The sequence below is a fragment of the Limulus polyphemus genome, unplaced genomic scaffold (genome assembly GCF_000517525.1).
Source record: "Limulus polyphemus unplaced genomic scaffold, Limulus_polyphemus-2.1.2 Scaffold180, whole genome shotgun sequence".
In the NCBI taxonomy this organism is placed as follows: domain Eukaryota; kingdom Metazoa; phylum Arthropoda; class Merostomata; order Xiphosura; family Limulidae; genus Limulus; species Limulus polyphemus.
The window spans coordinates 514,647-528,254 of record NW_013665790.1 but is presented as its reverse complement, the minus strand read 5'-3'; the positions used below and the strand labels follow the sequence as shown (position 1 = coordinate 528,254).

Sequence of the window (13,608 nt, the reverse complement as noted above, 5' to 3'; positions counted from 1 at the left end):
CTCATAGGCACACACACCCTAATGAAAGAATAGACCATTCCAAGCTTTAACTTATTGTTAACCGAATGTTTAAGCAACTCTACTTATTCAAATCAGAGATAATTTGAGTTATATATATATATATATATATATTGATTTGGACATGTTTTGTTTCTTTCATCCTTCAGCATAGTTTTCTATGAAAAATTTTGATTTTTTAGGGTTACGTATATATGACTCTCCATTTGGAGCACCAGGTTTTATTGAAGGTACTTGACTGCTTTTAATGGGATTTTTGAGAAGCACCACTCTGAAATGTCATCTGTAAACTGGTTTTTGTATGAGAGTGTATTTCGTTAGGTAGGTTAAGATAACTGACATATAGGATATGGAGGAGACGGTTGATGATTGAATCTTGAGGCAATCCGTCAGACATTAAGAATGAGTCAGCAGTTTGCTTTCAATTTTAATGGATCGTTATTTAGGAAAAAACAAACAAACGGAAATATATTGCAAATATAGTTTAAGGATTTTGGAAATTATAAGTATATATCTTATCCCGTCATGTCAGACTGAGTCAAAGGCTTCATGGACACCAAGTGAAGCATATATTGTACAACAATTAATATTTATATTTTTAATATTGTTTCAGTAAGCTTGATGAGATGGTGAATTATTTGTCTGTTTGTATTCTGAGAGTAGATGCTTGGTATACAAAACAACTTAGTTGTCTTTTGGTGATAATTCTTTCAAGTGATTTGCCCACTGTGTTTATCAAAATTATTATTCTATACTTTTCAAGGTTCTCTGGCGACTTATCGGGTTTTGATATCATGACTACTGGTGCTATTTTCCAGATTGGCGAGACATATTCTAAGCATAAGATTAGGGTGAAGATGCTGGCTAAATGTTCTTCTTTTATGCAGTTAATCGGAACACTGTCGTCTCCAGAATACTTGTTTTTATTGTTTTAGTGATGTTTGTTATATCTTATATTATACAGTCTCTCGGATGGTGTGTTATTGGGTAAGACTAGATGACCGAATTTACAAGAAAATTAAGATATTAGATCATTACATAAACCTAAAATTTCGAAAGTTTCATGTCAAAGCCCAAAAATCTGTATTCAAGGAGGTTTGGAGCCATTTGGACTGGCTGTACTGACATGACTGAAAACTGACTACGGTTGTATTTTAGAAATCAGGTTCTGAACACAGCAAGAGGCTGCAGTAATAAAAATGTCCCAATATGCACGCATGGTTAATAAAACAAAACAATTGTTAATAAACCAGGTACAAACTACACGCACAGGAAATGGTCAAGAATGCTGCCAAACTACTGTTGTTAACTTACAGGACTATTAAGCTCCTTCCTATGTTCATTCTCCTAGTTTATAGAATACAGAATGTGATAGTTCAGTGTGACGTCTAGTTAATATAAGATTTGTATCTAGACTACTTTATCATAAGAAGAAATTAATAGGGAACAAATATAACTTTTTTTCATATTTTGTGATAAGGAATAAAATTACTTATGAAATTTAGCATGTAGTGTCTCAGTTTGTCTAGAAGACGGTAAAACTAGGCAAATAAAGACAACGAAACAGATACACGGAAACATGTGTCATGAAACATTAATTGTAATATTGTACTTTGGATAAACCTATGGCGTGCTCAAACGTGACATGAGGTAATTTATGTGTATATGTACACATTTAACAACTTGTTTGTTGTCGTAACTGTATTGTGGGTCACCGTGGGATATAGTTATATTTTTCACCTGCAGGGAGCCGAGATCGTCCAGACTATGAATAGTGATCCAGGACTAGCAGTCGGTAAGATAAAAGTATATTCAGCTTTGATACTAAGCTTGGTGGGTTGCAAAATGTTATATATATATATATATATTTAAGTTGAAATTTTGTAAAATTTATATAGCTTTAAAAACTAAAGGTAAATATATATTTGCTTTCTTAAATTTTATGTTCTACGAATGTGTGTTTTTTTACATATAGATTTCAACATAGGTAATTGATTAACGTAATCTATGTCTATAAGTTATATTCTATCTTATATTTTCGTTGCTTTGGACATGTTCGAAGAACAAGAAAAAGTGAGGTTAAAGAAAGCCGTTTCTGAATATTGGTGGAAAAAAGAAAACAATTAATTTTAGTCTGCTATTTTAATCCACATGCTGCCTTTTTAGGCGTATCTTACTTAATCAGTATGTTTACAAGACTATTTTTATCTTCATCTTTTTATCTTACATAAATATGATTTTATTGAATGTATTTGCAGTATTTTGAAGTAAATATTACTTTAAATTCAAGAAGAAGATTGAATTTTAATTGAATGGCTGATAGATAGTATTAAAGTTTAAGAAATAAGCAGGGCAAATCATAGTATAACAAAGACAAAAACATAGCTGGTATAATATAGATAGAAATAAGATGAAATATAATTATTTATACCCAAATAACAATGAGATGAAATACAGACTTGTACAGTAAAACTTAGGGAACATTAATAGGTACTTCTTAACTCTTAATGCAATGTACAAATTGAAGTTATATTAAACAGCGTATGCGGGTGGCGTTAAGCATTCTTAACCATGGTCAATAAAATGATACTTTATCATTGTGTTTGGGATCGCATGTGTCAGTATTTGGACAAGATTTGATGTGTAAATTTTCCCAACAGTTACGTGTTACATGATGCTTGACTAATAGAAATGTTTTCAACGTTAATAAATAACTACATTAACAAATAAAGAACGGGAGTGGATGATATATATTTATATATATATCTGGATGTAAATATCAATGAAAAATTACATTAGTATCATCATAAGTACAGTAGTACTTATAATAGGAATGAAGCAGATACATAATACATGCAAAACAAACTGTTTATTCATACACACCTTTAACAACCAAATAATAAAACTTGAAAAGTATGTGAAAAAAAAACCATGTATAAAATAGAACCACTTGAGAAAGTCAGCAGAGGATATACCAAACATTCACAAAACCACAAATTTCTCAATCTCACTAACATTGTTGAAAGATTCTAGCTGTGTAACAAACAGACTTACCATAGTTATCAGTGCACCAAATAGAACAATAGCACAGGGGTCACATGCTGTGCTAGGGTTTTTCTATACTAAACATCCTCTAAAAAGAAGAGCTATTTGACATACATCAGGTAATACTTTGAACAGGGATGCCATTTTAAAATACAAACGTCCGCTCGATTATTCCATATACTGAGTAGGTATGGTCGAATATGAGTGTGAAAGGGTGTGGTCTTCTCGATCTACTGTACTGTGTGATTATACCTGGAAATTGTGAGTAGTATAGAGTATGCCAACTTCATAGGCATACTCTATACTAGGCTAGAAGACAAGCTAAGCTCCTTTGCAAAGAATTTGTAGTACTATTGTAAATTAAATCAAGTTTGCATTCATGAAGCATTTAATACGTAGCGTAATAGTATGATGCACACTTACATTGATGATATACATACAGGATATTAACACAATGAATGAATGATGCATCAGATCATGTCACTTTCTATGAAAAAAGTGCATGAACAAGTGGAAAAACAACAGCAATTGAAAGTGTAGGAATGGATGCACCAAAAAGTGAGGAAACAAGGTAAGAATGGGCGTGGTGTAATAAAACTTTCTCTGTAGAAACTCACGAGGGAGCGTGTCCAACTTCGGGTCCGTGTCTACACCGTTTTTCTGTGTTCATGATATTATACAACGTATGTGTACATACAAAAGTGTGTATATGATTTTTCAACTTTTGTACAGACAGTAACGAATCCATGATGTTGTTACATAGAAACCACTTAGGATTTTTTACCTTTGTATTTGAATCCTCCTATATAACTAACATACGAAATCCTGTTGCCTTCTCATGCAATGGAATAAAGAGATACAATTTGTAAATGGAAAAAAAAATACAATTTATGGGTCTACACGAATATTTGATTCTTCTGGTGTCTTATAAAATGACTTTATAGTACACGTATTGCCTCCAATAATTCGATTCACAGAAACCTCTAGTCATTGTATGATAATCATAACTAAGTTTGATAAGTTTAGTCCACCTGACTTGTTGTATACAGGATAGAAAGAATAAACGAAGTACGCATGTACTGGATGTTGGACACGCCCCCTTGTGAGGTTGTACAGAGGAAGTTTTATTACAACATACCCATTCATACCTTGTTTCCCCACTTTTCGGTGCACCTATTCCTACGCCTTCAATTACTTAAACAAATATTTTTTCCCTTGTAGACGTACAATCGGAGAAGGTACGTGCTAAATAATGTCCAGTTTATTGCTAGATAGGCCTAAATTTGAAACTATTTCATTAAAGCAACACTTTTAATGCAACTTTAACAAATATAACTAAATAAAAGATTTAGTATCTGACAATCCAGAGTTTTAACCACAATTTCACGGTGCTCTGCATAATAAAAATAATAATATAAATATATATTGCTTACACACACATAGATATAGACAGAAGAAGCGTTTATATGCTGTGTACTATTATTCTAAAATATAATATAGAAATTTTAACGTTTTTTCTTTCTTCATCGTAAACCTACTTCATGCTAATTTATGCCCTTAAAACAGATTTAAATTACAGGTCTTAACATTTTATATTCATACTGAATATGTTGACGTTAGTCAATGACTTTATAACAAACATATTTCATGGTAAAATGTATTGGTATTACGAGTTTAACACCATATACTTGCTGAGATTACTGTACTGCAAAATTTAAGACACAGCGTTAATAACCTATTGTAGGTTGGCACTAAGGTAAACAAGCAAACATTTTGTACAGAGTGATCATGCACCGTACAGGTAAGGTAAAATAAGTTAAACCTTACACAAAATGCAAGTCATTTTTTATTTTATTTCATTTATTTGTTTTTCCTGTTAGAAGTAGTTTAGATCGCCAAAACATATTGTGTCCTAAATTTAATTCGCTTGACGAGTTCTTATGATCTCGTCATTGATCCGAAACGTTTTTTCTTGATTCACAATTGGTCGGAAAAGAAAGCGAAATGATTACATACATTTACTACCTAATTATATGTTTAAAACAATATTTCCCTGAAACTTCATAAATGTACATGAACCGAAAAATATTTTATATAAAAACCGATTTTAACGCTAACAGTCGATAAATGTAGATTTATTGCATAATAAATGTTTGTTTTATTGAGACACATTATGCCTGCTTGTAAGTTCGTGATCTTGTTTATTTCAGTTTGTTAATGTGAAATTATATCTGAATTTAAGTGTATGTGTCGTTAAACTTATGCTAACGAAAAAGGCATATAGATCTTATCAAGTTGTTAATAGTAACTCGTATTAAGTATTATACACGGTCATGAGACCCCAAACACGACGTTACAGAACGCTGTTTTGTTAAATAAAATAGCTCTGATAATATAAATAATTACGACATAATTCGTTATATTGCCTGGCTTGTGGAGAGAAATGCACAGATCTATAAAACTTTAATAAATGTATGAATTGTTTTATTGTATCCATAAACTCTTTTATAAAATGAAACGTATACGAATATGATATATCCTGATAGATCTAGAATGCTTGAACTTCAGCGTTTCAGTACTCGCGCTTGTACTCCTTCCAGCTTAAACTTTGAATAGCTGAAAATCCCCAGTGATTTTTCATTATCAGCAGTACACTATTTGGCACTTTCGAGATGCTTTTTTATTTAAGAAAACGATGAAAAAAGTTAGTCTACAAGTACAAAAAGGGGCCATATAAAAGCATGAGTTGATATTCGGATGCCAAGGGCAAATATTGTTCTACAATGAGTGTATGAATATCAGGAATACTATATTAGTCTCTCAAGAAAACGGGGAATCCTGTGACATTGTGAAATAAAACTGTAAGACAAGAGTAAGCACAAACGAAAATAGGTTTTAGGTTCTCCAATTTAACGTTAAAATATTTAAATGATAAAAAGACAGTAAAAATGAATAATGTACTGAAATTAAGATGAAACTTCCAGGTTTTCAGGCTTTCGGAGGAGTGGATTTTGAGGGGACTTTCTTTGTGGATACCGAAATTGATGATGATTATGTTGGTTTTATTTTCAGGTAAGGAATTTACTGTACTTAACAACAAAACAAAAAACATTTATTGCTTCGTGGACTAAGTGTGTTATCAGATTGTTTTATTTATAAAACAGTATTACAGTGTTTCTTATACAGGTTATTAAATCTTTCATGGGCTGATGGAAATAAAACTCCTTCATCGAGCTCAAAATATTAAGAAAATACATTTTAAAATTCTGTGATTAATAATATTATTCTCCAGTCGAGTTGTTTTCACTTATTTTATTATTATTGTTTATCAAAATTTTAATTATGCTTAGCGATTCGTAAGCTTGCCTAACTTTACGTTTTGAACCAGACATATATTTTCAGCTCTAGATTTAATTACATGGAGAAAGTGCTATGTTGTAATAGGACTTTAACATATTTTTTTAAACTATTTGTTGTTTTTCTAGTGAATTTCATCACGAGCTAAATCGAAATTATAGAACATCAACATTTTATTTTGATTAGTTACCAAGACAACGCTCACTTCTACACAGTAATGTGGAAGAAAAACTCCCAAACTTACTGGCAGGCTACACCTTTTCGGGCCGTTGCAGAGCCAGGTGTCCAGTTGAAAGTAGTGAAGTCTGATACAGGACCAGGTGAGATGATGCGAAACTCTTTGTGGCACACAGGTGACACAAGAAATGAGGTAAGTATACATTAATGAAATTATCCTATAATTTCTGACATACCGAAGTAGTGGTAGCAGAACTCCAGGTATACTTATAATTTTAAATTTATTTTTTGTACGCTTAAAGGTATATTAAAATATTTTCATCAAACTTTTAATTATTATAAAACATTTATTATAAATTAGCTTTAAATCATAATTTCGTTGAATTAACATAATACTATAAGTTACTGTGTGAACGTCTTTGCTGACGAGGCGTAATGATAATCAATTATATTTATCAGAAGTATTAGGCTTATTGTTTATTCTCACTATATTACTTCAGTTCCTTTCAGTTTTTCCGATAAGAAGGCTGTATAATAATATTTCAACCATACTATATCCAACATATTAATTACTGACGATGCATTTCGCTCAATACCAGAGTTCATCTAGCCAGCTGTGTTGTAACAAACATAGTAATGGTCAGAACACTATTTATACAAGGCACTTGTTAAAATAATAATTGTTATGGCGCTAAAATGTTTGCTGGCAAAGCGTGATTATAATGAATGGTATCTATATAAATATGATAGTATTCTGTTGTCTGTCAACTTCGCAAGGTGTGAATGGATCTTCACGAAAATTGGTATGGAAGTTCGATACGTCAATGCGGAGGTACATACAAATTTTCAGTTTTTGCATTTTGCGTTTTGCGGATTTTATGGCCGTTCTTTACCACTTCGTCTCCTCTTGTAAATGGATCTTCACCAAATTTGGTATGGAGGTTCATTGGGTCCATTGGGAGATACATAGAAATTTTCAGTTTCACATTTTATGTATTGCAGTTTTTATGGGCGTATTTTGTTTACAATTACGTATAAGGAAAGTAAATGTTCGTGTCCTAAGGTAACCTTTCATTAATCACGAATTTACATAACTTCCGTCTAACTCATTGGTCATAACATAATAGAATCAAGCTAGTATTGTATTTTTTTGTTTGTTTAAATAATATTATCCATTCTTCTAGTTGGAAATATAGTTGGAAATAATAATTGTTATGGCACTAACATTTTTGTTTGCAAAGCTTGATTATAATCAATTACATTTGTCATAAGATAATCAGACTTACAACGCTAGAATCCGAGTTTCGATACCCGAGGGGTGGGCAGAGCACAGATAGCCCATTGTGTAGCTTTACGTTTAATTACAAACAAACAAACAAACATAAGTTAATAGTATCGGGCTAGTATTGTTATTTTTTGTGTGGTTGGAATAATATTGTACACTCTTCTTATTGGAAATATAGTAACGAGTGGAATAAAAATGAAGTGTTAGAAACAACAACACTAAAACAATAAGCATGATACTATTGCTTATGAGAAATATAAATGAGCCTATTATTAATTACCTGATATAAAGTAAAAGCTATATTTTTGTTAAACATGCTAATAAAAGAATAACTGGATAACATTTTAAACATTGATTATATTTAATAACATTTAAAAGCTTCTATTTTGTTTCTTTGTTATTAAGTGCAAAACTGCCTACCGTAAGCATCGAAACCCGATTTTTGCGCTATAAGCCCACAGACTTTCAGTTGTGTTAGCGATGGGCATGTTTGAAAGTATCGTATTGTAAGAAACGATGAGAGACTTTCGAGACAGAGTATCGTTTGAGTATAGATTTTTGTCTTGTAGACTTAGGTTGCTAGTTAGGTTTTGCATCTTGGGTCAGCGTATACTGTGTCCTAAATATATTAGTTTTTCAAAGGATCAAGATTTTCAGCAGAGGGGTTTCAAACTTAACCCTAACTGAATACCTGATAATTTAATCTGGGAAAAAGGATGCATAACAAAAGAAACTAAACGGGTTATAAGGTTATAAAGTTATTAATGAGAGTATGATAACAACAGAAACCGCCCCTCCTTTCTACAGCAAGTTTTGAAAATTTAGTCATGAACATATGTATAATATATCTGTGTATTTGCATGTGATCAAAACCGACTCTACATCCCACCATTCAGACTAAATCAAGTGCAGACAGCGTTATTTAGAATAAGATGAAGTGGGTAGCTTATTACTATTTTTATAAAAATGACAACTGAAATTCAAACCCGAGACTTTTTTCTACCCGGACAGACACTTTACCAACTAAGTTACTAGTATTACTCCCTCCTCTCTGTTTTCACTTCTTCGGTTTTCTGGACATAACTTGGCAGGACTCATAAACTACGCCTCTCGAACTTCGAAGTTCAGAATCTATTTATTCAAATTTTTCGTCGTATTTAAAGTTGTTTTCATTTATTTATTACACCACCCACGCAGATTCTTACATACTTTCAAAGTGTTTTAATCCTTACACTAAAAGGATATAACTATGAAAACCGTTAAAGAAATGACACAGGGATTTAAGAAGATGGAAAAGGGAGGTGTAAAGATGATGACAAATAAAGATGTTAGTGTATAAAACAAACACATATATTCAGGTTCGCTCTTCAAGCCACACTACGAATAATTCATTTTTATATTTCAGGTTCGCCTCCTTTGGAAAGACCCTAGAAATGTTGGCTGGAAGGAAAAGACGGCCTACAGATGGTTATTGCTTCACAGACCCAAAATTGGATTAATCAGGTTAGCTTGGAATTTTAGTTTTAAATATTTTGCGCTGCTATAGATAGCTATTGTTTATTTTATTCAAACTGATTTCCATAATACCACGTATCTTGTTGAAACAATAGGTAATTATTAGTCTATTGACTGGAGCTCGGATTGGTTAGAAATTTTGTCCTATATAACATATTAATACTGTTGACTTATCCTGTTGAAACAATAGGTAGGTATTGATCTATTGACTGGAACTTGAAGTTTTATCCTTAATACTGTTAATTACTCCATAGATTTTGGATTTATGCATATACCTAACTATCATTCTGAATAGACATAGTTAGGCTACAATGAAATAATGATGTCTGTTAATTTTTAGGTTTAGCTTTGTCCAATTATTTAGTTTCGCTTAAATATTCATAACAAAGTCAATTATTTTGCAAATGTTCAACCAGAATAGTACCTTATACGTCTAATGGACTAAATAACCAGATCAGAGACCCAAGGTTCATACATAGCAACTCCTATTTAGAACTGCTGATTAGAAGAAGATTAACCAGTCAATCGCACCCGCCGCCAACACGGATACTCTTAACCAAATAGCAATATTGACGGTAATGTTTTTTTATAGCATGTCCGTAGTTGAAAGTGCAGATCACACTCAGCAGCATATTGCAAGCTCGAGCCTTGGACTTTATCATTCGCAGCCCGGCAAGTTGACTACAAAGCACGCCTGACCTGACCAAATTAAATTTGAAATTATTTGATCAAGTTGAAACAATTTCCGTAATCGGCCTTTGTAACTGAAAATAAGGTGTCTGTCTATATACATCAAACCAGTTTGTCTAGCTGAATTACTGGTGTAACAGTTTTCAAAAACATGTTAGTGGTTTGTTGTTCTTGTTGTACAAATAAAGAGCGACTTAAACGCTAATGAAGCAGTTTGTATTGCAATAAAGTTTTTTTTGGTGTAAAGTCGTAGCGTCATATGTGACTGTATATCTACGAAAGATAATAGGTGCTGAAAAAAATGCAATGATATTGGTTGAGGGGGGTTGTGAGCCCCATTAACATGCTCCTTCTTCCAAACTATCATCTCATAAGGTTTAGTTGAGATTGGCTCAACGACCGAGGAGTAGTTAGATAACAGACAACCACACAGACTTTTGTGCTTTATATATATATATATACTTGTTTAACGCGACCAATGACCGTCAATTAATTAAACATATGAAGACAAACTAAACACATGTACCCTTAATTCTACAGACTTTCACAGTAACTGTAAGTAAAGGTGTAATATAAATATTTGTGTATATATAAGTAGTATTGCTTTGTAGTGTCCTAAACAGTCAACTTTGTGAAGTGCATACACAAACTATGTCAAGATGCCCAAACGAGGTTTGAAGTCATTGTGTTCACGAAACACAAAATAGCCAAGAGGATGGAAGAAAGGAAATCGCTAGAAACGGCAAAAGAAACTGCTGCAAGACAAGATCGAGATAAAGAAAGGATAGCTAGAAAAATGGCACAAGAGACAGCTGATGAAACTGCTGCAAGACAAGATCGAGATAAAGAAAGGATAGCTAGAAGAAGAGCACAAGAGACAGTCGATGAAACTGCTGCAAGACAAGATCGAGATAAAGAAAGGATTAGCTAGAAGAATGGCACAAGAGACAGCTGATGAAACTGCTGCAAGACAAGATCGAGATAGGGAAAGGATTGACAGAAGAAGAGACACCTGATGAAACTGCTGCCACACAAGAAGGAAATCGTGGAAGAATGACAAGAAGAAGAGAGAAAAAATCAGTAGCAGATATTGCTGCTTGAGGAGAAAAAGATATAGAATATCAAGCTCAAAGAAAGGTTGTTACAGCTGAGTGGAGATATATAACGTATTTCAAAACAGCTTATGATTATGATCCAAATCACGATTATGAATCAGTGTCTGCATACGATATTGGAAGAAGATCTATAGAATGTGATTTTTGCAGGGCAAAAAGTTATCTCAATGAAAAGCCAGGACTGTGTTATGATAATGGCAACGTTGAGTTGCAGCTTTTCAGAGAGCCACCACCAACTTTTAATGTACCCCTTCAGGATAATACTGAATAATCGAAAAACATCCTAACCAATGTCTATATATATACAAAGCTCAAAAATGTGTCTGTCTGTCTGTTTGTCTGTCAGGATAATATTCAATAATCGAAAAATATCCTAACCAATGTCTATATATACAAAGCACAAAAATCTGTGTGTCTATCCATTATCTAGCTATTCCTAGGTCGCTGTGCCTATATAAAAAATGTGGGATAATAATTTAGAATAAGGGGCATCTTAATGGTGAGTTCACAACCCCCTCCATCCCCATTTTTGATGTTACTGAGCATTTATTATATTTGATATTAGTTAAGGTTAACTACATTCATAGATGTCGCCACATTCTTACACAACAAAAACTTTATTAAATATTCTATAACACAACGTTCACCCAGTGTGGGGAGGGCATATAAACGTCTTATGCATATGAGAGAGAGTGCGCCAGCAATCTTTACGAAGGAATGCAATGAAACAAAATGGACACTATTATTGCAATAATACATAAACTCAGTTGAAGTTTCTATTCCAAAAGCCACAATAAAGCTTATATGAAGAGCCGTTTCTTGAATTATACCCACTTCTTACTTTTACCTGTGACCTTTCAAATTCGGACCGTAAGACACTTTTACGGCCAATCATCGTCAAATAATTCATCATGTGAAACACTGTAGAAGGACATTATGAGTTGGGTGTTAAAGGGGGATAATAGAAAGCACACCTACAGCCACTAGTTTGGCTGCTACCTCTTCCTTCAAAGTTACCCTGTCAAAGTGTATATCATATTTAAGTATATATATATATATATATATACAGTGAGTTTATAAAGCTTATACAAAGCCTTTAGTGAGGTAGTAATGAATACTGTAGTAATAAGTTATGTAATAAATAAATTGTGTCAAAGTTAGGATTTGTGTGGTATTTATCATAGCATCCACCCCACATTTTTTCAGTTCATTCATAATCCAGATAAAGAACGAGTGCCTCAGCTTGTTTTATATATACGTTGTTAAACGCTAAAACCAGGTGTTCGATTCCTCATACTTGGCAGAACGCAAATAACCCATTTTGTACCTCTGCATTAAAACAACAACAAAATTATTTCAATATGATAAATGAAAGCGTTGCATAATTCTAATACTAAAAACAGGAGAAATAAATTGAAGTGAAGAGTCCCAATTCACGGAAAATAAAATAAAAATATTCAATTAGATTAAAAGTTCGATGGAAAGGCAGGGATGTATTGTCTAACGCAGCTGTGCTAGACTAATTATGGATTAAATTTTGTTGTGCCTACTGACGGCATTGAATAGCAGAAAAAAACATTAAAATAATTAAGACTTAATGACATATTTGTATTTTTCTAGGGCTTCTATCTTATATTAACCACTGCATATCAAAAAATGTACTTCTAATTAATACAATATGAAAGATATAAACAAATTAATCCAAAAGTTTGAAGTTTACTGAAGCTGTTAGAAGAAGAGAAACGTTCAGTTAATCGAAACTTATATTTATAAAATTTGACATTTCTTTTAAAAACTGCTAAAAATGTATATGTATAAAGTAGGACATTGTTAATTTGCCAAATTTGAAACGTACTATCTGTAATCCAGATATTAAACAGAAAACTAACACTGTCAGATGGGGTTTTTCATTACAAGTCATACGTGCACATGGACGTATGCGGACGTTAACATATATTGATTAATAAAGGTATTCGTTTTCGCCAGTAATGAATCGTTTATTAGGTATTTAAAGCTGAATGATGTTATCATTTGATAATGCTTAATACAACGTCAGTAGGTTAGCATTTCATATTAATAATGGGTTTGCGAATGTGACTTTTGCTCGGACGAACTCCAAAATATTTTATACTTTTGAGAAGAATGGTGGAAACATGTGAAAAAAAAAATGGCAATCGAAACATTATTTAATTTTACACTTGAATTCAATGAACATTTTACCAAAGCTATACTTAAAATTACCAACAGAAAAAAATTTAATCATTAGCCTGACTCAATTTATCATTGAATTCAAATATAGAATTAAATATTTATTTATATATCCAATGTCTTTCTTTCACTTGTATACATATGTAGGTGTGAAAAATACAGAATTTCCATTTGTTGGATATAAATTCAGTCTAACAG

At 32.4% G+C, this 13,608-nt stretch overlaps 1 protein-coding gene across 1 annotated transcript in view; it reads left to right on the top strand.

The window, feature by feature from the left end:
- The window catches only part of LOC106478104 (thrombospondin-4-like), a 65,415-nt gene that overhangs the window by 50,625 nt on the left and 1,182 nt on the right, over positions 1–13,608 (top strand). The window contains exons 15-18 of the mRNA XM_022381637.1: positions 1,765–1,813; positions 6,048–6,135; positions 6,607–6,790; positions 9,288–9,385. Of these exons, the coding sequence (XP_022237345.1) occupies positions 1,765–1,813; positions 6,048–6,135; positions 6,607–6,790; positions 9,288–9,385 (419 nt within the window). The remainder of the gene's footprint in view (positions 1–1,764; positions 1,814–6,047; positions 6,136–6,606; positions 6,791–9,287; positions 9,386–13,608) is intronic.